The 25,723-nt window shown below is 45.1% G+C and overlaps 1 protein-coding gene across 3 annotated transcripts in view; it reads right to left on the bottom strand.

Moving 5' to 3' along the window:
- The window catches only part of DSCAM (DS cell adhesion molecule), a 784,307-nt gene that overhangs the window by 129,269 nt on the left and 629,315 nt on the right, over nucleotides 1-25,723 (bottom strand). For all 3 annotated transcript variants that reach the window (XM_078071697.1, XM_078071718.1, XM_078071731.1), the window contains 3 exons: nucleotides 4,549-4,745; nucleotides 3,442-3,538; nucleotides 2,670-2,798 (listed from right to left, as the gene is read on the bottom strand). In XM_078071697.1, the coding sequence (XP_077927823.1) occupies nucleotides 2,670-2,798; nucleotides 3,442-3,538; nucleotides 4,549-4,745 (423 nt within the window). The remainder of the gene's footprint in view (nucleotides 1-2,669; nucleotides 2,799-3,441; nucleotides 3,539-4,548; nucleotides 4,746-25,723) is intronic.

Below are 25,723 nucleotides of genomic sequence, written 5' to 3'. Positions count from 1 at the left end.
TCTGCGGAACCAGTGGTTAGAACTTCGACATACCTTCTTGGTGGACACAATTCAGTCCACGACAGCATCATAAAAATGTCAGTTCTCCCTAAGTTAGTTAGCAAAGTTGATGCAATCCCAATAAAAAAATGCCAAAAATGTTTTTATGGAGCTAGACCAGTTGATCCTAAGGGTCACATATGGAAAGCTAAGAAAACGTCAAAAGGCAGTCAGAAGGGCGGACTAGCCCTGCGAGAAGTTAGAACATGAGAAGAAGCCTCCACGATTAGCGCAGTGTGGTGCTGACGCAGTCATAGACTGATAAAACGATGGAATAGACTAGAAAGTCCAGAAATGATGGAGGAGCACAAGGAAAGCCAGCTGGTGACAAAGTTGGCATCTGAAACCACTGGGGAAAGGTGGGCTTTTTAATAAGTCACGTTGGGGCAGCAAGATTTCCATCTGGGAAAAGATCAAACTGGACCCGTATCTCCCAGAATACACAAGAATCAAGTTCAAATGGATCAGAGATCTGAATGTAGGAGCGAGAGAAAGAAACCATACAAGTAGAAATCAGGGTGGATTCTTTCATAGCCCAACTGTAGAGAACAGCTTTTCTAACTTGACTCAAAATCCAGATGCAATAAAAGGAAATGTTGATAAATTTGGAAAAAAAAAAAAACATAATCACAGAAACAACTATATGATCGCCTGTGACAGCCCAGCCAGGAAAGAAAGGAGAGGATGCTGTAGGAGCACGTGACGGGAGGCCTGGCCTCGGGTGTGGGCAGGAATGCGCCCTTGTGGAGGTGACATGAGAGGTGGGGTCTAAGAAGCAGGTGGGAGTAAGCATGGGAACCGCGTGGTCCAGGGAAGGGGGTGGTCTTGCCAAAGGGCAGCCTGTGGCCTTTGAGGGACTCCTGTCCCAGGGAGATGCTGTGGTGTCCCATTTCACAGCGGGGAATGCTGAGAGCAAGGGGCCAGTGAAGGCACACAGATGGCCGGAGACAGGGCTGGTTGTGGAACCAGCACCTGGAAACGACCGATTCCCCCGAAGACAGGGAGGCACTGAACCGCTCCCCCAAGAGACCCCCCAGGCACCCTTGCCAAGAGCACAGAAGCCCGTCACCCTGCAGTTATGCTCAGCCAGAGAGACCGGTGGGGGCCTCCCCGCCCTGGGACTCTGTGGACTGTCCCCACGATGTGCGTCTGCCTGTCTCTGGAGTTCTCCATGTTACGGTCAGTGTCCCGGCCATTCCCTGCTAGAACCTGCTTGCCTCACCTAAGAAGTGTTTCCTTGACTTCAAGATGAGTGTCTCAGAACTTGCAATTCCTTGGCTCCTTCCTGACCTGCGTCTCTACAACAAAGGCAGGTGTCCTCTCTTCCCTTTGGCCCCGGGGAAGCTCCCGCAGAGTCCCGTTTAGGCCAGCACTGTCTTCACTAGCTCACCGTCACTGCGTCCCCCGCCTCCGCCCCGCGCTGGCTGCCCACTCCCCGGTGACCGTGCCACTGACCGCCCCTGCGCTCCGCTCTCTGAGCTCCTGCAGGCCCCGAGGCTGTGTGGCCTCACTGCTGGGACTCCATCGTGACTCTGGGCAAACGAGCCGCTCCTCTGTGCATTCCAAATGCAGCTGCATTCTGCAAGGCTCAAGTGCTCTTGCTAAAACCACTGTTCCGGGGGTGAAGCAGGTTCACACACGCTGCTGGGACACTGCCCCCTCGGCCGGCCGTCCAGCCCCTGCCACTCCCTGTCTCTTCCCTTGCATGCTGGTCCTGACACCTCCCTCACTCAGGGCCTGCCTCCAGCTGCCTGAGCTTCCTTCTCACTACCGCCTCCGCCCAAATATACTGAGTAGGTCACCACCGGGGAACCAAAGTCAAGTACGGTGCCCAGAAAGTGCAAAATAAGGCTACGTGGGAGGTCTGTTAACCCTACACATGCTGGTGCTGCTCTGCGTCCTCCTCTCTTTCATGAGACACCAAGTCCTGAACAGAGGCCACGCTGGTGGCCTTCTACCCTCGGCCTGATGGATCCTGGAGTTCCAAGTGACGCTGGCACCGGCACTTTAAGGGGAAGAACAGACACACCTGTTGTGGTCCTGACCCCCGAGTCTGTTTTATTTATGGCCCCTCTGGCCCCAGGGAAACAGGTGATGCGCCGAGCAGAGGCAAGTGCCCCTGGACTGTCCCTGCGGCTCCTCCGGAACCTCCCTGCAGGATCAGTGCCCATCTCCACATGGAGCAGCTCTCCCGTCTCTGCACAAACTGGGCCTACAGACTCCGAGCTCAGCCGACGCCCAGGCTCTAGTCAGAAGTCCCTGTCTAGAGCAGCCCCCCGGCTGAGCAAATGGGACCTGAAGGACAGCAGGGGGTGGGGGCGGGGCAGAAAACATAACACGCCGCTTGCTGGTCTGCGGCAAGGACGCCAGGGTGGCAGGTGGGAAGCAAGCCTGGGGTCCAGAGGGAAAGAAGGGAGGGCTGAGGCGGAGCCGGGCCCCTGCACACAGACCCCACCCCGCAAAGGAGACGCGGTGTGCTCTGAGCAAGAAAAGACAAACTGGTAAAAAGAACCCCCCTCCGAGTTTCCTTGAGTCGGGGTTTATTCGTACAGGTAATCACGAATAACTGAGGAGAACAAGAAAAGGGCTTTTTGAAGTAGAAATAAAGCTGGAGGAAATAAAGGACTTACCTGATTTATTTTTGCATTCAATATCGTAGCCCGTAATGGGGCTGTTGCCGTCAAACCCCATGGTCCACCTGAGGGTGATTGTGCGTGCTTTCACGTCTTTGATCTCAATTTCGGGAGGGTCTGGGGGCTCTGCGCAATCGACAGGAAAACCTGGGCTTAGTTCAAACATGGCTCAGACAGAAGACACGGTGGACATGCTGAGTTCGGCTCAGAAAAGCTTTGTCAGCCTTCGACGGTGGCTGACCTGTTTACCAGGAAACATTTTTTCCCTAATCCCATTTCGGGGAGGAGAAATTCCACTTTCCCAAACTGCCCGGTGTTTGCAGCAGGGCTATCTGGCAGGCTTTTATGGCACGGCTGGGCCAAAGCGGGATGTGGATTAAATGTCACTCTTCTGGTTTGGAATCCAGAACTCAAAAAATATTTTGGCTTCCAATGTTAAACTTTCCTTCTCCTTCGGATCGCCTAGCACAAGGATTCCCACCATTCGGCTAAGCAGGTGCACTCCTGCACTCGGTGCCTTCAATGGGACTACGGGGTCATCTGGCCCAATTCCTTTCAGGACTCTGTTCCCTGTGTTTTGGGGCTGCACTGTGACACAGTCATGGGTACTGCAAAATACTGTTTTAACACCAACTTTGAACATATTCAAGATTTTCTGGGAGTCAGGAGGTGTTACATAGAAAGCTGAGCCCACCACAGAGGTCCGAGCCTGGGCATACACTTACTGTCCTAAAAGCAATGTTTTCCCCCAGTTTGGTCTCCTTCCTACCTTGCACTGTGAGCTGAATTATTCCACGGTCCTCCCCATAAGAATTGATAGCATGACAGGAGAAGAAGCCAGAGTCTTCTCTAACAGTTGGCAAAATCTATGTGTAAAGCAGAAAGAAATCCATCTTATCCAGTAGCATGGAGTGAGGACAACTAAAACGGCTTTTGGCTGTAAAAATCTCTCCACTCCCACCCTTCCTGCATCCCCAACATGCGCTCCTGCGCACACACACACACACACACACACGCCCCTGAGAGCAAATTATCTCCTTGCACTTGTGATGGTGTAGATGGACAGGTTCAATGTACCTCGTCAATGCTAGCTTCCAGCTCATTAAATTGGATGTGTCATTTATGTAGGATGCCATGGTCAGGTGGATGTATATTCCACATATGCATTTATTTTTCTCGTGGTGTGCCTTTAGTGCCCGGAGAAGCAGATCTATAAATCCTGCAGTAAATGCTTGGTCCTGCAGGACCCTCATTAGAGTTCTCTCTAGAAGGACCCCAGGATTGGACCTGCGCATGACTCAATCTCAGCGTGTCAAACACAGGGCTTTCTTTTTTCCCAGATGTGACGCTACAGCGTCACTTCTCCCCCTACTAAAAACACCACTCAGTTAATTACCAACAGTACTAAAAAAATATAAGGGACTATAATACTTTTTGCTAGCTTTTGTGATCCTCTATGAAGGACAGAAGGTTTTATATTGGATTTTTCCCAAAAAAGCAAAACATGTTTCCTTATAAAGCCTATCTAATTTCTGTTTCTGCAGGATGTTAAAACAGGTGCACAGCATAGGAGGTCATTTCTCCAGGATTATCTGTCATTAAGAGACTCGATTTCTCCCATTTTTTTTTTTATTACAGTTGGGTTCCCTGGCATGCCTGTCATCATTTTATTCTTCCTAACACTTAAGATCAAGCACTATTTTTGTAGGTGACTCAGTAATGTCGCTGTAAGGAGAGGGAGAGAAATGGTGCGTCATAAATAAGTCCTGAAAGATTATTTGCTGTTTATCACCCACATGCACCCACTTAGGTGAAAGGGCAGGATTATCCTGCCAATGAAGTTAGATTCTGATCTGTTGTGTTCCCCGTGTTTTACCTGCAGAGTAGAGATCACCTCCTCTCCCACCTCCTTGGTGGACACGAGGTAACGGGCCATCTCAGGGTTAATGATCCGGTCTTCCTTCTCCCAGCGGACTATGATGGGTTTCTCACCATGGGCTGCACAACTCATTTCTTTCTTCTGACCCTGAGTGGCCAGGGTCGTGTTTGGATAGGACGTTATCATCGCAGGAACTGAAAACCCAAGAGGGACACGACTTATTTGGCAAAGCAGCATTCTTGATTTCCCCACCGTAACACCTGGCTAAATCATGCTTAAAGAGGGGTTTCTTTGAAATACAATGTATTCAAGAAACAGCAGAGCAAGAATCATGAACAGAAGAGAGGGAAGGTGCCAGAAAAGTGAAACCTGATGAAATGAGCCCTCAGCTCATTCATTCAGAAGGTGCTGCAGGATTTCATATTCGAGGGAGTGTTGCTTTCTTCCCAGCCCACTGGGGGCACACATGGGTCGTGGAGCATAGCCCATGTCCCCTCGGACACATAGAGAAATGATTTTACTTCTGAATAGACTGGAGAGGGGGCTTTCATTAAATGACAGTTTCTAACTACCATTTTCAATCGTGGAACTCTGAAACCTTACTAATCAACTTAGGTTGGGGCCTAAGTTGATCACTGCTGACCCCTCCTTGAGGTGACTTCTGGCTATGCTTCTCTCCCACAGTTGTTACTAACTGTCGCGGTCACCTGGAGACTTCAGACCCACCCCTCTCCCATCACATGGCAGGGAATCTCATCCCCAGTTCACCAAGAAAACAGAAAGCTTTATTTGTGAACTTCTCTAGTACCCCCTCTCCCACCGCAACATTAATCTAAAGACCTCATTCTTGGCACTATGCTGGTGACTTAAGACCCTGCTCCCATTCCACACACCACCTAGCAATGCAGGGCAGCACAGAACGAGTACATGGGCAGCACACACTGAGCTTATAAGAAAGTAAGAGAAATCCTGGAGACAGAAGTGGATGTTGAAAGACCAGAGGTATTAGGATGCTGGGGCCCTGACTACCTGAGAGAGAGGGAGTTAAAAGCGAGCCCTTCAAACCAGGTTCCTCAAAGGGCTCCACCTTCAGAGCAAGTACCTACAACAATGACAACAAGATCCACACACGCAAAGGGAGAAGCAAACTGCCTTGGCTCATGTTATGAATGAAGAAAACAAGTCTCCCCTGAGAATCCATAGCTGGTCTGACTCTGCGTCAGTTTGGAGTTGGATTCATGCTAAAGGGTCAAGATGCTGGTGACCCTACTTTGGCCATAGGCCTGAAGATCCTAGCACAAGAAACCCAAACACGCTCCAGAGGGAGGCACACTCCATCCAGGCCCATAGAAATTCTCCTAGATAAACCTCTGCTGAACATGAGCCAACAAACCAAAAGTAAAAAACATGTGAGAACATGACCCACCATCACTGAGGATCAGCCCAAGCACCTCAGATGCTAGAATGATCAGACACAGACTATAAAACAATTATACACAAAATGTTTAAAGATTTTTAAAAAACACAAGAAGGGAAAAAGACACTCTCAAAAAAGGACCAGGAGGTTTGAAAAATAACCAAATAAATCTATATTTTTACCTGTTTTAGGCCTCATTTCCACCATCATGGGGAGAAAGTCCCTTCCTCATTTCTAAGGTCAAGCTCACACCTGTGTACTTTCTTGGCCACCTCAGAAGCCCTCCACTGCTCCTTGGGCAGGTGACCAGAGAAATACCGTGCCTTCTTTTCAGACCGGCAGGTACTGAGTCTCGTCTTCCCCACAGCATACCGGAGTGATGTGAGACACACCACAACGCGTAAAAAATCTCCAAGCTCTGTAGCCTGGATGCCCACAGGAGATCCCCTGCTCAGTCAGCAGGTGTGTGGCAGAGAGGTGGGGGCACGGAGGGGACAGACTGACTGGAAGAAGCAGCACCATGAGTCCCTTGTTTTATCTACAGCTGTGGTGAGACCCCTCTTCTAGCACACCTGTGTGGCAGCCAGCCTGGCTCGTGAGCCCCTGACTTCAGTCCTGATCACTCACTTCCTCCAGCCGGTTCGAGAAAAAATTTAATTTTTCTCAACAGCTTTATTGAGGTCTAATTTACATACCATAAAAACCACCTGCATTAAGTATACAGCTGAATGGGGTTTCCTATAGTATTCGTTCCCTAGGATGGCTGTAACCGACCACCATGAGCTGGGTGGCTTTCAACAGCAGAAATCTGTTCTTTCACAGGTCTGGAAGTCAGTCCAAGATCAAGATGCTGGCAGGGCTATACTCCTTCCCCAGTTCTAGGGAAGAATCATTCCTTGCCTCTTCTGGCTGTTGGTGGCCCCGCCGCTCCTTGGTTTGTGTCCACATCACTCCCATCTCTGCCCCCATTTCCTATCATGTTCTTCCTTGAGGGTTTTGCCGTGTCTTCATGTGGATTTCTTATAAGGACACCAGTCATTGGATTTAGGACCCACCCTCATGCATTATGACTTCATCTTAACTAATTATATCTGCAAATAACATATTTCTACATGAAGTCATGTTCTGAGGCTCAGGTGGGCATGCATTGTGGGAGGGGCAACACAAGTATATTTACATAATCCAACACACACACACACACACACACACACACACACCATTACAACCTAACACAAGTATATAGAGTTGTATAATTATCACCATAGCAAGTTTTAGAACATTTCTATTACCCTGAAAAGATACCCCTCCACCCCAGTCCCAGGCAATCACTAGTTGACATTCATCCTTCTAGATTTGCCTTTTCTGGACATTTCCTACAAATAGGATCCCACAGTAGGTATTCTTTCTTATCTAACTTTATGGTTTTTTCTCAGTGAGCATATTTTCCAGGTTCATCCATTCTATAGTGTGTATCAGCTCTTCGTTCCTTTTTGTTGTTGAATAATATTGCATTACATGGGATTTCCACATTCTGTTCACTCACCCATCCATTGATGCACATTGGCATTGTTTCCATTTTGGGGATATTATGGATAATGCTGCTATCAACATTAGGGTGCAGGTTCTTATGAGGACCTATGGTTCCACTTTTCCCAGGTAGATCCCTAGGAGGAACCGCTGTGTCACATGGAAATTCTGTTTAACATTTTGAGAAACTGCCACACTGTATTTCCAAATGGCTTCACCATTTTTCCAATCTCTGTGTCAGAAGACTGAGCACAGAAGAGGAAAGGGGGAGGAGTGGTTAGGATTCAGAGTTTATGACACAGGACAGGAATGTTCCCCTTCAACCATGTGAGGGCAAAGCTGTAAGGTGAGCGCCAGCTTGATGCCCACTGACTGTAGAAACCCCATGGCCACCACAGTGCCGCCACTGCAGAGGAGCTGAGGGTGGTGAGGAAGCTCCCAGGAGAGGTCTACAAATGCCACCTTAGAGAATTAAGCAAACACAGGGGCTGAAGCCCCTCCTTCTCTGAGATCAGGCAGAAGGCAGAAGGCTTCCTGTGGCAGCCTGTGCAGCAGCACAAGAAAGGGCCACTGAGCTGTGAGTCTGGGACACCAGATGGGAGCCTTTGCAACATATTCTAATTCTCAACCCCACTGGGGGAAGGGATTAAAGCCCCAGGAGTTCAATGGCCCCATTAGCTGGTCCTGACAGTCACCAACTGAGGGACCCTACCAAGAGAGGAGGCTGAATGGGCACTCCATTGGGAGGGGCTAAAGGGAGACATGGCGTCCCTGTCCAAGGGTGTCCTCTGCAGGAGAGGAGGCGAGGGGGAGGCTCTGGGGGAACAGGGAGCAGAGTGGACCATCCCCCCTCATCTGATACTCTTGCCTGCAACTTTGCACCGTCTACCATCAAAGGGTTCTGAATGCTACCAAAAACTTTTGAACAGCAGGTGTGGAATTTGAACATCCGGTGTGTGGAAGGACCAAGGGGCAAGTGGACAGGAGCACTGAATACATGTGCCCCAGACCAGTGGGGGCACATCTGCTTTCTTGCATAGAGCCTTGTGTGTGATCCCTCCCTGTCCAGTGCACTGTGATGCATGCTCATTATGGTGCTGGGGACCACTTTCCTGAAAACAGTTATGGGGAGAGGTCAAACCAGCCTGTGAGACTCTTCTGATATGTCTCCTTATCACTGTCCCTTGAAACATAAAGTCAGAATTGTCTTTAGAGTGGCATGATTTCAATAAACCTCAACCATAGGAAATATTTATGGGAATCTCTCTATGGGAAAAATGAAGCAATCATAAATAGTGTCTAAGAACTCCTAAATAGCCCTAAGATAGCTACAAAATGCAAACATTCTAGCAGTAGGAGAAAGCTCTAGATGCTCTCTTGAAGTCTCTTCATGTTTATATGCAGGACAGAGGAGCATGGTTAAATGACTTTCCCACCTATAGCAGATTAAAACCTACCCTTGGAAAGAGCAGCAGGCTGTCCTGGTTGAGCCACCAAGAGAACCAGAACTGCCAGAGAGCTGATGTGAGAGAAGATGGCGGAACAACACACACCTCAAGATCACGGTGGCCACGACCACCTGGGGCTGGCAAACACAGTGTCCCTCCTCCCCTCACCCTGCACTCAGCATTCCCCACACCCAGAAGACTGGCATCATGGGTTTTCAAATGATGATCCTCAGCCACTGAAAAAGTGTTAAATTGGTCTGGTGTGGTTTGTTTAATAAGAGACAGAACTATTTCTTTTTTTCTTATTATTCTTTGAGAAGATTTCCTTCCAAAATGGCTAATAAAAAATATTTTATATGTCCAAGAAGGTAGGAGAAGTCAGTTGTGTGGACATTTTATTCATGGGACGGTGTGGGATGAACTCAACATCTCTCTGTAAGCATCCCTTGATGTCTTCCCTTGAAAATATACCAGTAGGAAGCGGTAGTGCCACTTTTCCCCAAGAGATTCAGAGAAAGAATCAGGGGCACCTGTTGAATCCTGGTGGTGCTAGCAGTGCGTGGACTCTTGCCACAATGTCCTCAGTGGTGCGGGACTGGCTACTTAGGATCTATTCAGGTATGTTGAATGCATTAAGTCGGGGTCTTTGTTACGGGTGAAAAATTTTTTTCCATGATAATTATAAACTCTGTATTTGTGTATGCTATAAAATTACTTAGAAATCTGAAATGCAGTGGAGTTTTTATTTTTAAAAAGTATGTTTTAATAACAAAAGCAAAGAAACACATCGACAACCATACAATAATAGTGGGGGACTTTAACACCCCCCTCACTGAAATGGACAGATCGTATAAGCAAAAGATCAACAAGGAAATAAAGACTTTAAATGACACACTGGACCAAATGGACTTCACAGACATATTCAGAACATTCCATCCCAAAGCAACGGAATACACATTCTTCTCTAGTGCCCATGGAACATTCTCCAGAATCGATCACATCCTAGGTCATAAATCAGGTCTCAACCGGTACCAAAAGATTGGGATCATTCCCTGCCTATTTTCAGACCACAATGCTTTGAAACTAGAACTCAATCACAAGAGGAAAGTCAGAAAGAACTCAAATACATGGAGGCTAAAGAGCATCCTACTAAAGAATGAATGGGTCAACCAGGAAATTAAAGAAGAATTAAAAAAATTCATGGAAACCAATGAAAATGAAAACACAACTATTCAAAATCTTTGGGATGCAGCAAAGGCAGTCCTAAGAGGAAAGTATATAGCAATACAAGCCTTTCTCAAGAAACAAGAAAGGTTTCAAGTACACAACCTAACCCTACACCTAAAGGAGCTGGAGAAAGAACAGCAAATAAAGCCTAAACCCAGCAGGAGAAGAGAAATAATAAAGATCAGAGCAGAAATCAATGAAATAGAAACTAAAAGAACAGTAGAACAGATCAACGAAACTAGGAGCTGGTTCTTTGAAAGAATTAACAAGATTGATAAACCCCTGGCCAGACTTATCAAAAAGAAAAGAGAAATGACCCAAATCAACAAAATCATGAATGAAAGAGGAGAGATCACAACCAACACCAAAGAAATACAAACAATTATAAGAACATATTATGAGCAACTCTATGCCAGCAAATTAGATAACCTGGAAGAAATGGATGCATTCCTAGAGATGTATCAACTACCAAAACTGAACCAGGAAGAAATAGAAAACCTGAACAGACCTATAACCACTAAGGAAATTGAAGCAGTCATCAAAAATCTCCCAAAAAACAAAAGCCCAGGGCCAGATGGCTTCCCAGGGGAATTCTACCAAACATTTAAAGAAGAATTAATACCTATTCTTCTGAAACTGTTCCAAAAAATAGAAATGGAAGGAAAACTTCCGAACTCATTTTATGAGGCCACCATTACCTTGATCCCAAAACCAGACAAAGACCCCATCAAAAAGGAGAACTACAGACCAATATCCCTGATGAACATGGATGCAAAAATTCTCACCAAAATACTAGCCAATAGGATCCAACAGTACATTAAAAGGATTATTCACCACGACCAAGTGGGATTTATCCCTGGGCTGCAAGGTTGGTTCAACATCCACAAATCAATCAACGTGATACAATACATTAACAAAAGAAAGAACAGGAATCATATGATCCTCTCAATAGATGCAGAAAAAGCATTTGACAAAGTACAGCATCCTTTCTTGATCAAAACTCTTCAGAGTATAGGCATAGAGGGTACATACCTCAATATCATAAAAGCCATCTATGAAAAACCGACAGCGAATATCATTCTCAATGGGGAAAAACTGAGAGCTTTCCCCCTAAGGTCAGGAACGCGGCAGGGATGTCCACTATCACCACTGCTTTTCAACATAGTATTAGAAGTCCTAGCCACAGCAATCAGACAACAAAAAGAAATCAAAGGCATCCAAATTGGCAAAGAAGAAGTCAAACTCTCACTCTTTGCAGATGATATGATACTTTATGTGGAAAACCCCAAAGACTGCACCCCAAAACTGCTAGAACTCATACAGGAATTCAGTAAAGTGGCAGGATATAAAATCAATGCACAGAAGTCAGTGGCATTCCTATACACCAACAACAAGACAGAAGAAAGAGAAATTAAGGAGTTGATCCCATTTACAATTGCACCCAAAACCATAAGATACCTAGGCATAAATCTAACCAAAGAGGCAAAGGATCTGTACTCAGAAAACTATAAAATACTCATGAAGGAAATTGAGGAAGACACAAAGAAATGGAAAAACGTTCCATGCTCATGGATTGGAAGAACAAATATTGTGAAGATGTCAATCCTACCTAGAGCAATCTACACATTCAATGCAATCCCCATCAAAATACCATCCACTTTTTTCAAAGAAATGGAACAAATCATCCTAAAATTTATATGGAACCAGAAAAGACCCCGAATAGCCAGAGGAATGTTGAAAAAGAAAAGCAAAGCTGGCGGCATCACAATTCCGGACTTCTAGCTCTATTACAAAGCTGTCATCATCAAGACAGTATGGTACTGGCACAAAAATAGACACATAGATCAATGGAACAGAATAGAGAGCCCAGAAATGGACCCTCAACTCTATGGTCAACTAATCTTTGACAAAGCAGGAAAGAATGTCCAATGGAAAAAAGACAGTCTCTTCAACAAATGGTGTTGGGAAAATTGGACAGCCACATGCAGAAGAATGAAACTGGACCATTTCCTTACACCACACACAAAAATACACTCCAAATGGTTGAAAGACCTCAAAGTGAGACAGGAGTCCATCAAAATCCTAAAGGAGAACACAGGCAGCAACCTCTTCAACCTCAGCCGCAGCAACTTCTTCCTAGAAACATCGCCAAAGGCAAGGGAAGCAAGGGCAAAAATGAACTATTGGGACTTCATCAAGATAAAAAGCTTTTGCAAAGCAAAGGAAACAGTCAACAAAACCAAAAGACAACCGACAGAATGGGAGAAGATATTTGCAAATGACATATCAGATAAAGGGCTAGTATCCAAAATCTATAAAGAACTCATCAAACTCAACACCCAAAGAACAAAGAATCCAATCAAGAAATGGGCAGAAGACATGAACAGACATTTTTCCAAAGAAGATATCCAAATGGCCAACAGACACATGAAAAAGTGCTCAACATCGCTCGGCATCAGGGAAATCCAAATCAAAGCCTCAATGAGATACCACCTCACACCAGTCAGAATGGCTAAAATTAACAAGTCAGGAAATGACAGATGTTGGCAGGGATGCGGAGAAAGGGGAACCCTCCTACACTGTTGGTGGGAATGCAAGCTGGTGCAACCACTCTGGAAAACAGTATGGAGGTTCCTCAAAAAGTTGAAAATAGAGCTACCATATGATCCAGCAATTGCACTACTGGGTATTTACCCCAACGATACAAAAGTAGGGATCCGAAAGGGTACGTGCACCCTGATGTTTATAGCAGCAATGTCCACAATAGCCAAACTGTGGAAAGAGCCAAGATGTCCATCGACAGATGAATGGATAAAGAAGATGTGGTGTATATATACAATGGAATATTATGCAGCCATCAAAAGGAATGAAATCTTGCCATTTGCAACGACGTGGATGGAACTGGAGGGTATTACGTTGAGCGAAATAAGTCAAACAGAGAAAGACATGTATCATATGACCTCACTGATATGAGGAATTCTTAATCTCAGGAAACAAACTGAGGGTTGCTGGAGTGGGGGGTGGGGTGGGAGGGATGGGGTGACTGGGTGATGGACACTGGGGAGGGCATGTGCTCTGGTAAGCGCTGTGAATTGTGCAAGACTGTTGAATCTCAGATCTGTACCTCTGAAACAAATAATGCAATATATGTTAAGGAAAAAAAAAAAAAGAAGAATGTAGCAGGAGGGGAAGAATGAAGGGGGGGAAATCGGAGGGGTAGATGAACCACGAGAGACAATGGACTCTGAAAAACAAACTGAGGGTTTAGAGGGGAGGGGGGTGGGAGGATGGGTTAGCCTGGTGATGGGTATTGAGGAGGGCACGTTCTGCATGGAGCACTGGGTGTTATGCACAAACAATGAATCATGGAACACTACATCTAAAACTAATGATGTAATGCATGGGGATTAACATAACAATAAAAAAATTTTAAAAAAAGTATGTTTTAAGGAGCCAAATTATTTGAGAATCTCCCAAGATGCTTTCTTTTGCTCCTACAATTACTTGATCTCTTAAAGACAGGAATTGGTTGCCTATTTTAAGATTCATTGGATAAAACTGAGGGCAAAAAATGTGGATGAAAATAGGAAAAATAATTCAAGTATCCAAGATCGGGGCAGTTTCTGTTATGTTTAACCCATAATTGTCAACTCATTGCTAAAGAAGACACCTAGGAACAAAATATTTATGTTTTCACTTGGATGTATGTCGATGTGTGGATTTATTTGAGTTTAAAGCAAGGAGTCACTCTGCTGTTTTGCCTCCCCTGGGTCTGTGATGATGATCATGGGCCTCACTCTAACCGATGTTGAAAAATGGGGGTGTCTGGGGTGAGGGAGTGAACCAAGGTGTACCATGTGTAATGTTGACTGTTGGCTTCTGCATTTTAAACCCAATGCGAGGTGGAGACCCCACCAGAAATGCCCAGGGCTGCAGGGATTTGGGGTCCTGGATGGGTTTGTCCAGCAACTCAGGCAGACACTGGTGGATTTGTGTGGAACCAACTGACAGGGACCCTGTAGGACCTAGGAGTTAATGAGTCAGCGCATGCCCCACTTTTGTAGATGCTATGCATCAGGCTTGGTTTATTGTCTTGTTGATTGTCTGGATTTAAGAAAGGGATGGAGAAAAAGTTAGTAACAAGACAAAATGTCTGAAGCTATTACATTTTACATAGCTCCAAATATTGAGAAACTATTCTCCCAGTGTGCAAGATTCAGCAAAGGAGTCTGGTTCATCTATTTCAGCAAACAATTCACTCACACCTTTGATAAATGAATGACATTCCCTGATCAGTCTTCCTGTTTCACTTCCGTCTTCCCTATTACTACAAACAGAAGCACCGAACGACCTTCATGTTGGAACAACACTGGTTCAGCAGAGCAGCCATATGGTGGCTATAGACATGAGAGCTCATTTAAAGGCAATAAAAGCATTTTATGAGAAGGAATTGGCTCTATGGAATTGATGATGCTGAGTATGATATATTTTATTAGTATTTGTACATGTTTTTGGAGATCTGGTGGTTAAACGTTTCCTAGCATACTGTTGGATGTATGCAGAAAAATTTGCAGACCAGAAATAAAATAACAGAACATCATTAAAAAAGTGAGGCCTCAGCAGCCAAAATGGGCAGGTCGTTGTTGGGGGAAATGCCCCCTACTCATTATGCTTCCATGTGGGGGGACCATCAATGAAAGCAACACTCCTGACCCCTCTCCTGAATGGAGAGGCAGTGAATAACCTGATTTGAGAGTTGGGGGGGAACTGAGAAGTGTGACCAGTCCCTTCCAGTTATCTGTTGGCAGAGGACACATGTTCTGATCTACAAACTTCCTGTAATGAAAGAGGATGTGTCCAAACAAGAGGTGTGTATGTCTCCAGCTCTGGCAGAGACTGGGTGGCTAAGTCTCCCTAATTCTAGAGTGTAGCATCTGCAAACACACATTCTCCAGAAAGCTAAGATCAAACCATCCTACTCCTGTGTCTATCTCTTGCTCGATTCTGAACTCAGGGGTATTATTTATGAGGCCCTCTGAAACTGACAGTAGGTATGGACTGCTGACTGAGCAGAATTTTCCAGTTGCCTCTGGAAGCCCATTTTCCCTCTTTCCCCAGCTTTTAACAAGAGACATTATTAAAAATATACCTGAATAAAAGAATGTGTTTCCAAGTTTTTCTTAGAGTTGGGTATGGCCAGCTCAAGGCAATGATGCATCTAGGTCTCCTGGGAGGTGAGCTCTGCTGGTTGGAATCCTTTTGGGCTTTCTCTGTTTCCTCCTGTTCCAGCCTGACATCAGGATCTAATACCTGGAGTGCCAACTGTCATCTCAGATCATGAGATGACTCTGGAGACAGGAGCCTGGGTCCTTGATGACACCATGAAACTATCATGCCCAAGCCAGCCTGCCTCACTCCAGAAAACATTCTATGAGAAAGAAGTATAAACCATTATGTTTATTTATTATTATTATTTTGGGTTTTTCTATAATAGGAGACTAAAAATTGTTTTGAGCTGGGACCTTAATCATAGGTCTTGGAGCTTTGGGAGAATATGGCAGATGTTCTATTTTGGAAAAAAAAATTCTATTGGATGGCTTTGCAGAGAAAGATGTAATGTGTATCATGTATAGTTTCCAAAGCGATCCCCAGTTGCAAAATCATTGTTATAGATTGGGTTATCATCAGCCTGCACAACTTGGTAGTTGCCTGAATGTGAATCTTAGATGTGTTGCTTGCTCACTGTGTGGCCCTAGTCACTTAATTGCTCTGTGCCTCAGTTTTGTTCTTTGTCACAGGGAGATAATGATCATTGAGGGGATCAACAAAGCCAGCCCGCAGCACAGAGTCAGCGCCATATAAGCATACATGGATGGCATCTCCATGTCTCTGATGGCAGGGACTTATTTCTTCATGCCATCTTCAGATGAGGAACGGATGTGGACTTTCATTTGGGGTCTGTGGTCTGCTCAGGATTTTGGGCACATCTCCTTCATAAAGCTTCTTTACTAAAGACACTTTTGGTTTGGGCTCAAATTCATTAACCCAGATTTTCTTCTCACAAGAACCAAGTGCTAAAACATGATAATTAAAGATCCCACAGCCACCAAATGTGACCTTGCAAAACTGTGACAAATCTGTTGTGGGTCCAGAAGAAGAATATACTTACTTCTCATTCTTCCTCTCAGAGCTGGGGAACATGAGCCAGAAACTGTGAAACTCACATATGATTGAGCTTTGAAACGTGACCCCCTGATCCCACCAGTTAGGAGCCTGTGGGATTCCTGATCAGAGCACAGGATGGAGGAGCTCTGGTGGCAAAGCTGGATTCTAGAAACAAGTCCACGCTAGCGCCTCACAGTGTTGGGGCCGTGTAAGTGCTACAATGGGGGGGGGGGGGGTTTGCTGCCAGGCAGGAGGAAGAAGTTTGTAAAATGGCAGAGAATGAAAACAGAGAGATTTCCCGTGAGGACATGGCAAGTTCAGGGTATTTGATCATTTCTTCTTCTTCTTAGGAGAGTGAACCAATTCTGAAATAATGGGTTTCTGTCCTGCTTATGAGCTGCTATGCAGGGGAGCAAATGTACTCTGAAGGTTGCTGTTAGCCCAGAAGGTAATTTCCTATTTCTTTAAAACAATTCACTGAAAGAACATATTATTTCTTCCTAAGAAAAATGCAGTGCTGCTTTGAGGACCTGTTTTCTGTTCTTTCCTTGTCCTAATAAGGAAAAGCTTATTGCATTCCACGTGGGACCCCTGCCTGACCGAAATCATCAACCTCTGGCTTGTTCGTGGTTTGCCCATTTTACTCTGCAAAAGATGCTTCTCTTCCTACTCACATTTCTCCTTTGGAAGAGTGTCCCACCAAAATAGGTATTTTAGGACTGGTGAATAAACAGTATTTGGTCAGAAATGTCCTGACCCAGCCCACCTTCTCCTATCCCACCCGAGTATTTGCAGCCCTGTAAAGAAATGGTCAAAAAGACTTTTTAAAAATGGATCATTATCATGGCTCCTTGCAATGCTAATGTGTGAAGGTATGACCTTTCCACCTGTCACGGTCATGGGTACTGAGAGATGAAAACATGTCAGCAGAGGAGTGCTTTTTGCAAGGATTTCTGAAGCATAACAAATGGATGGGGTAATTTAACAGGGATTGGTACCACACAGAGGCTGTGGGGGCAAAGGAAATCTAGACCAAGTGAGCTTTGTTCAGAGACTGTATGCTGTGTGCTTCTCCCGCAAAATTACCCATTAAGCAAGGTGCCATTTTACCATGGTTTATGTTTCCTTCATAAACCATGGTATCATCTAACAGCATCTCAATGTTCAGGAAATCTGCACTCTTATGGCACAAGGGAGCACCATCTGACCTACTTTCTTAGAGCAGAAAGATGCAGGGATATAGCAGACCCACTGCCACCAGCCAGGCAGGGAAAGCCGTGCACACTATAGCGCAACTCACACTCAGGGGATGTGACCTGTTTAGCTTGAAATTGGCAACGGTGGGAGGATTTACACCATGGACATTGGCAAACACTAGAACTCATGGCTCTCTCCCCTCCCTCCACCTCCAACAGATTTTGCTGTTTAACACTGACCAGAAGACTGCGTAGGGGAGTGTGTCACCATATTGATGCTTTTAAGGAGTGTTCCCACAATACAGGGACACTGAGGAGCTTCACCCGAGAGCCATAGCCAATCTTATTCATAACAGTAAACCCTACGGATGTGAACAGCATATCACTGTGTGTTTTGACAGGTGATTCAGCGAAGAATCGATGCATATGTTGCTTTCTCAACTCAGGGATACAGGAGGGTGGTGGACATTTATGTTAATAAACTGCTAATATTCAAGGTTAGTTGCAAATGTTACTCTCCTCTTTTAATGGCACAAAACGGATTCTAATACATTTTTATTTCTTTTCTCACTCCCCAGCTCGGCTGAAACTAGCACTGAAAAAGAAACAAAACAAAATACTACGCATCCTGGATAATCTCTAACTAGACAACCTCTCTGTTGTGATCATCTGGTTCAATTCCTTCATTTTACAGAGAAGAAAGAGAAAACCAGAATAGAGAAGTGGGTGTCAAAGCCTTGGAGAGGAGGCAACCAGGATCTGACTTAAATGAGTCCTATTCTAAAACCACCATTACCATCGTCAGTAATGACCCCAGCAGAGAGTGGACAACCTTCCTGGGTGCCTAGGACTCCCATACTTGAGCAGGCAAGCCCTGCCTCCTGGGGGAGGGGTGGTCCCTCAGTCCTTCATTCTACCCAAACAGAGGTGGCAGAAGACGGTGTTGTCCAAGGATGAGGCAACAAGGCTGCCCCAGAGCCCAAGCTAGAAAACAGAGGCAGGGACAAAGGGTTTATGGGTGGTAGGGCCAGGGAGGCAGGCAGATATTCTCAGACATGAACACATATTTTGAACCCACTTATTCAAGTACTTTTTTTTTAAGAGAGAGCGAGTTTTGGGGGGAGGGGCAGAGGGAGAGGGAGAGAGAATCTTAAGCAGACTCAGTGCTGACCGTGAAGCCCAACATGGGGCTCAATCTCACAACCCTGAGATCATGACCTGAGCCTAAATCAAGAGTTTGATGATCAACCAACTAAGCCACCCGGGTGCCTCTTCAAGTACTTTTTTTTTTACACATCCCCCAACATTTGACTGGGAAAAATTTCAAGCATATGGAAAGTTGAACAGCCATATACCCACTGCCTGGATTCCACAATGAATATTTCATGCACAGATTTGAATCTAAATTTATTTCAGTGTTATCTCATCAGCCAATCAAAATTTACTGAATACAGAATTTTCATTATTTTATTTTAAAATAGACTAGGTGAAAACATGAATCAGTGAACATCTCAAAGATCACTAAGACACTAAGGCACTAAGATGGCAGCTCTCTTCCTGAATTCTGCTGCACCAGGTGGGGATCCACTGCACGTGCCTTACTCTGGACTCTGCAGATATGACTTGGGGTCTGGTGCCACTCTCACGCATGTCATATCAGAGGGCGAAGTGTGAAGGAGACTAGGAGTAAGGAGCCTGGACCCCAACCTCACAGCATCCACGACATGCTAGGAGTGGGCAAGACCACTGGCCTGATTCCTAGGGGGGCTGAATGGGACCAGACACTCTCAACCTGGGCTGCATCTCAGAAGTTGGAATCACCTGGGTGGTTTTTAAAATAGACTAGTGCCCAGGCCCTACCCCAGACCAACTGAGTCAGAGTCTCAGGGGTGGAGCTCAGGAATGGCCTTATTTGAAGCTCTCCAAGTGATCCTAATATACAGCCTGGGCTGCAACAATTATAAGGGGTGATCTCCTGGGCCATTGATAGCTCTAATGCTCCTCTACTTTCTCTGTCCCTTTCCTTCCCACTCTGCCCCCTTATTACCCTTCCCTCTGTTCTTCCTTAATTTCCTCCCCTTCTTCTTCTCTCTCTCTCTTTCTCTCACAATTCAATAACAACAACAACAACAACAATAGCTAACTTGCTTGAGTTACAGAGCTGACTCTGTTCTGGAAACTTTCTCATATGCCCCACATATATATAACCCATATAACAATCTGATGGGATAGACGTTTTGACTATAGAGATGACCCAAGACCTATTGATAAGTCCCACTTTAAGTAGGTTCTAAGTTTTGCTATAAATACGTGTGAGAGATGTAGAAATAATATTTTTAGCAGATTCATTGGATTTAAATTTATATTAACAGATGCCTATGCAGATGATCCAAGAGAACCAGGCACTAAATACCTATCTTGAAGTGGGGAAAAATAAAGAATAGAGTGTAAGTGAATGCTCAGGTTCATTTAATAACTGGCATCCTTTCCCCTTTCCCTTTATTTATATGCAAGGACCCAGGGAACTAGGGGGTTTAAGACTGGCTACACTGGAACACATGCCCTTTGCGCCCCTTTCCTACCCCTAATCCAAAGATCTAATTCATCTTGTAGGATTTTTTTCCTTAGAAAGCATCTTTTTATAATTTTTTTTAATTTAAATTCAATTAACATACATGCACTCAATGTTTATAGCAGCAATGTCCACATCTTGTAAGATTTTTAAAACATCGATTTCACCATAAAAGTACTGCAGCAAAGTTATCTTCTTTAATCCCTAATATGAACAATTTTCCCTACCTTGCCCTCCCTGGAATTCTTAATTCCATTTACCCATACTAAAAGAGGACCGGGGAAGGGAAGTAATAAGCCTAGAGTCATGCAACTAGGAAGTAAATGGAAAATCTAGAAGGAAGGAGGCCCTAGATCTCCTGAATCCAAGTGCAAAGCCTCTTTGCCCAACCATAGTGGAGGACCAGATGCTGGCCCACCTCAGAACACAGGGCCTGGGGCAGCCAGAGCATCCTTGGATGCCCCTGGACCTAGGGCTGGGTCCATTCAGGGGAGACTCCCCATGACGTCTTTGCTGGCTCCAGTTCCTCAGCTGCAAAATCACATCCCTCCTGTAAACCTACTGCATATTTGAGACTGCTCGGCAGGACTGGCTACATGATTTCTGGACCCAGAGCAAAAACAAAAACGTGGGCCCTTTGTTCAAAAAGCAGGAAAAATGTGCCATTGAAGTTCTAAAATATAAAGCTTTTTTAATTCTTCTGTGGTCTCTCTCTCTCCCCACATGTCATAATGGTTTATAATTTTAATATTTTTTTCTTTTTTTTAATTTAAACTCAATTAGCCAACGGATAGTCTTATGTTCTCTCGAGCTTGGGGCTGGCCAAGTGCCAGCCTTCCCAAGCATCAGGACAAGGCCTGGGACTTGGCATGCATATGTGTGCCCCTAACCACCTGCCAGGTCCCCCTTCCACCAGAATGACCACCATACCCGGGGCTTGGAAGGTAACCCCAACGGTATTCTGAGTCACCTTCTAAAAGCTCATGGTGTTGCCACCTCCCGGCAGGGAGGGCATGGAGATGCTGTGAGGCGCCTGACCTTGATCTTCCAACGTAACTTGGGTCCGCAGGTGAGGACAACCTCAGGGATTGTTGAGTGGGTGACTGCAGAAAAGGGGAGCCTGGGGCTCCGGGAGTAGGAGAACGGGGAGACAGGTGGCAGTGGGAGGTGGATGATAGCGGGGCTGAGGCCCCAAGTCCCCAGCTCAAGTTCCACTGTTCCATCAGACTTCGCTTACAAACACAAACTTAGAGACAAGATTATTAAGAATTTCAAGATGGTGGCTGAAGAATGTTAAACCCTAAGCACAGGGCTCTTGAGAGCTCAGGGGCCCATGCCACTGCACTGGTCACATACCCAGGATGCTGGCCCTGGAACCTGATAAATACTTGGTCTCCTAGGCAGCTGCTGCTGTTACCTAGTCACCTGAAGGGGGCACAGGAGCTGGGAGGAGGCAGTCTCTCGGGCAAGACTTGGGCATGACCAACCACAGTCTGGAAGACAGAATGGGAAGCCAGCGGCCTTCTTTTTCTCTATTGCCACGATGAAGGCCATGCACACAGGGCAAACCCTAATGAGAAAAGTGGTTGGTCTCCTTTCTAATACAGTACAACCCATCAACATTATCTTTCATTGTAATTGTGGTTACTGTCCCAGCATCACCTGGGGCCATCAAGGAACCCACAGTCACATTTCCCAGTCACAGCGAACACATGTTCTCCCCAACACACCTAACACCAAATTTACCATCTTAACCACTTTAAAGTGTACAGGTCAGTGACATTAAGTACACTCACACTGTTGTGCAACCTTCCCCACCATCCGTCTCCAGAACTTTTTCATCTTCCCAAACTAAAAGTGTGTCCCCATTAAAACCCAACTCCTATTCCCTCTCTCCCAGCCACCATTCTACTGTCCATTTCCATGCATTTGACTCCGTTAGGGACTTCAGAGAAGAGGAATACTGCAGTATGTGTCCCTCTGGGACAGGCTTATTTCACCTAGCATAAAGTCATCATGGCTTATCCATGCTGTAGTGTGTGTCAGAACGTCCTTCCTTTTAGAGCCTGGTAACATTCTCTTGTGTGCATACACCACCTTTTGTTTATCCATTCCTCCATCCACGGACCCTTGCATGGCTTTCACCTTTGGGCCACTGTGAATAATGCTACTATGGTCATTACTCTTGAAAATGCCTACAGCGCTTTGCTAGAGAAAATGGTTTCCAATTCTGGGCCCCCTTCTTCCCCAGGGATTCAAAGGCTGACTGGCTTTTTCTCCGTCTGGGGTCCCTGCCTCTCGGCTTCATCTCTATTTCTTCATCTGTAAGAACAATGAGACCTCCAGCCTCCTGAGGCTGTGATCAGGATTAATGAGATTATGCTAGTGGAACCCACTGAGTGTGTCGGAAGAAAGGCCCTGCAGAAACACAAAGTGCTATTATCACTGCTGTAGAATCAAAAATTCCTCCTGTCCAAATACTTATTGTTCATAAAAGTTTTAGCAAGTGAGGCTACCTACTGGGCAGCTCTAATCCCCATAAAGAGAATGATTTCTCCAGCCAGGAATTAATAAGTTCTTAGCACATACTAAAATATCTTCTTGGCTGGGTTATGACGCTTACATAATGAAGTTACTTTGATTATAACCATTAATCAAATCCGTGTTTCCAAGCTACAGTGGGCTGTATTTGAGGTTAAACTTTGACGAGAGTGGCAACAGCTGAAAACATTTAGGATTCAATTATATTCACTCTGAACTTGTTTCAAGTGACATTATTAGAAGAAAGCTGGTTTATTTTGCATGACAAGTGTGAATATTAACCAAAAGATATTAAAAATGGTATTTCCCCCCAATTCACAGAGAGACAGGCAGGACATTTCTCCCTCCTCCACCCCCAATCTGGCCATGTACACAGATGCCACATTCTGTCTAATGAGACTTCCTAGCAATTAAGGTAGAAAGAAAGAAAAATAGTAAATAGAATTTGATTTCCTGCTGACAGTGCTGGTAAAAAATAAATTTTAAAATGTCATCATGAAAAATTGGATGACGTCTAGAATATTCATCAGAAAAAAAAAATCAGTGGTGTTGGCCATCCCCCGGGGTGATTCCCAATGGTCCTCACATCCTGGTTTGCAAACACTTGAATAGCCCCTCCCACATTTTACCAGAGTCCTTGGTCCTTGTGACCAATAACATCTGACAGAAGAGGTGGTAAATCACTCAGATTATAGACTGCAGCTATCATCCTGGGCACTGGAGCATCTCTGTGTGTGTGTGTATGTGTGTGATCACTTGCTCCAGGGAAGTCTGCCATCGTGTCACCAGGACACATAGGTGGCTGGAGAGGACCATGAGGACTGGAAGTTTCTGGCCAGCAGCCTGTGCAGATCCCAAGCTGGCCAACAACCCATGTGGGAGCTGAGAAACAGATTCTACCCCAGTCAAGCATCCCCTCTTCTTACATATTCGGATACAGTTCTTGGAAGGCAAGAAGTTTCCATGGAAACAGAACCAGCAGCTTCTGGTGGCTTGGGGATGGATACACAGAACGGCTGGGTCCAAAGCCATGGTCAAACTTTTGAGCAAAATCTTTACATCCAGCTGTTTTTCATGGAGAAGCACAGAGAGAGGAGATAAGCCACTGTCCGCACTGACGCTCGTGGTGGTGGACTCAGCCACATTCTGCTGCTTCAGCTGCAGTGCGTATTGCCCTGTGGCTCCCTGGAATGCAGGGATGTGTCCCCTGGCAGCTGAGATCACACCACCTTCCTCTCTAGGGCACCCCAGGGGCTTCTTCCACCTGAAGATTCTTGCCCAAGACAGGCCAGTGCCCAGGACCTTGATCCTGCCTTCCACCCTGCAGTCCCCACCCTACGTTTAATTTCTGATGTGTTGCCTTTTCCTCGAAGCCTTCCCGACCACCTGGTTTTCATCCTGTGTCAATAACCATTCCCACCGAACCCTCTTTCTTTGGCCCCTAATGTATGTTTCCATTTGCTTGCATAAATGCATATGTGTTTTTATTAATTTGGTTACCTGGATTTGGTTATAATAGTTGGTTAATTTTATTGGGTTATCATTTTTTCCCTGCGTTTCTTTTTCATTTGTTTGTGCTGGTATCAAGGACGTAAAATGCCCTTTGAAAAACATCTGGTGTAATAAAGATGATAATTATAGCTAACATGTATTACGTCCTATGTTGAGAATTTTATCTGCTTTTCACTTTTACAGCAGCCCTAGGAGGTAGGTGCTATTTTTACCCCAATTTTAGGTGTGCAGAAATTGAGGCAGAGACAGACTGAATGACTCATTCAAGGTCACACAGGTAGTAAGCAGTAGAGCCAGAATCACAACGTAGGCAGCCTAGACTATTCCCACCTGGTTCTGCATTCATGAACAACGGAGTTAATCTTGCCTGTTTTTGAATTGAATTGAATCATACCCTCCGTACAGTTTGGTGTCTCCCTTCTTTTATTCTGTGTTGGTTTACATGATATCTATAACATATATACAGAGTCCGCAGGTGTTTTCACTGCTGTATGATATTTCTTTGCATGAATTTCCCATGGTTTATTTATTTCAGAAGTTTCAGATTCCACACGACTATGAACATTTCTGTATGTGGACCCTGGAAACTTATGCATGTATTTCTTCAGGGAACATATACAGAGAGCTAAGGTATGTGCATTTCTTTAGATTTATGAGACAATACCAAGCATCTCTCAAAAAGAGTTGTACGAGTTTACAGTCTCACCATCAATCTTTGTGATCAATTTGTTGACAACAGTGGTTCTTCAAGAGTGGCTCCTGAACCAGCTGCAGGAGCGGCACATGGGAACTTGCTAGAAATGCAACCCTGGGGCTGGCAGCCTGAACAACCGTCCATGAGATCCTGGTGCAGGCCAGAGCGTGAGAACCATGGCTTTAGAGCTGTCTTGGGTATGGCCCCCCACTCCCAGTCACCTCGAGCCTTACTCTAAGGTCTTATGAGAGTGTCGTGCAGAAACAGCGCAGAGCTTGGAATCAGAAGAGCTGACTGAGTTCTGGCTCTGCCAATTTGTGAACTATAAACTTCAATAAGTGTTTATACTCTGTGCCTGATTCCTCAGTGGGTACCATGGTGATAACTCCTCAGTACAGAGCAGCTGCAAAGATCAAACACACGGGAAGTCCTTTCTAGACTGTAAGGGCTTATAATGTTAGTTATTTTTTTCTCTAGCTAATATTTGCATCCATGAATTGTTTTCCCGGCTAGATTTACATTCCACCAAGGCTGAAGAGCTTTTCATATATACGTATATAGGCAAGGACCAGAAGGAAAAAAAAAAAAAAAAAAAGTCAGCATTAGGGTGATGGGATTATAGAGATTTTAAAGATCTAACCATGTCGTGTGGTTTTCGTAAGGTTTGAGCAATAAATAAAACATGATTAAAAGTAAATTTCACATTTGTAGGTTTTAAATGAAATATTAATGGATTTGGTAAATAATATAATGGCTGTATCCGTCACATCACCTAGAAAATTGACAGCATAGGTTAAAAAAAAAGGAAAAAGAGAGTGTTTTCTAAATGCTAAATTCTGGTCCCTTGATATGAAGAGAATGGGTTGACGGCTT

Source organism: Halichoerus grypus, chromosome 1, assembly GCF_964656455.1.
Source record: "Halichoerus grypus chromosome 1, mHalGry1.hap1.1, whole genome shotgun sequence".
NCBI lineage: Eukaryota > Metazoa > Chordata > Mammalia > Carnivora > Phocidae > Halichoerus > Halichoerus grypus.
This window is presented reverse-complemented; position numbering and strand designations above follow the sequence as displayed.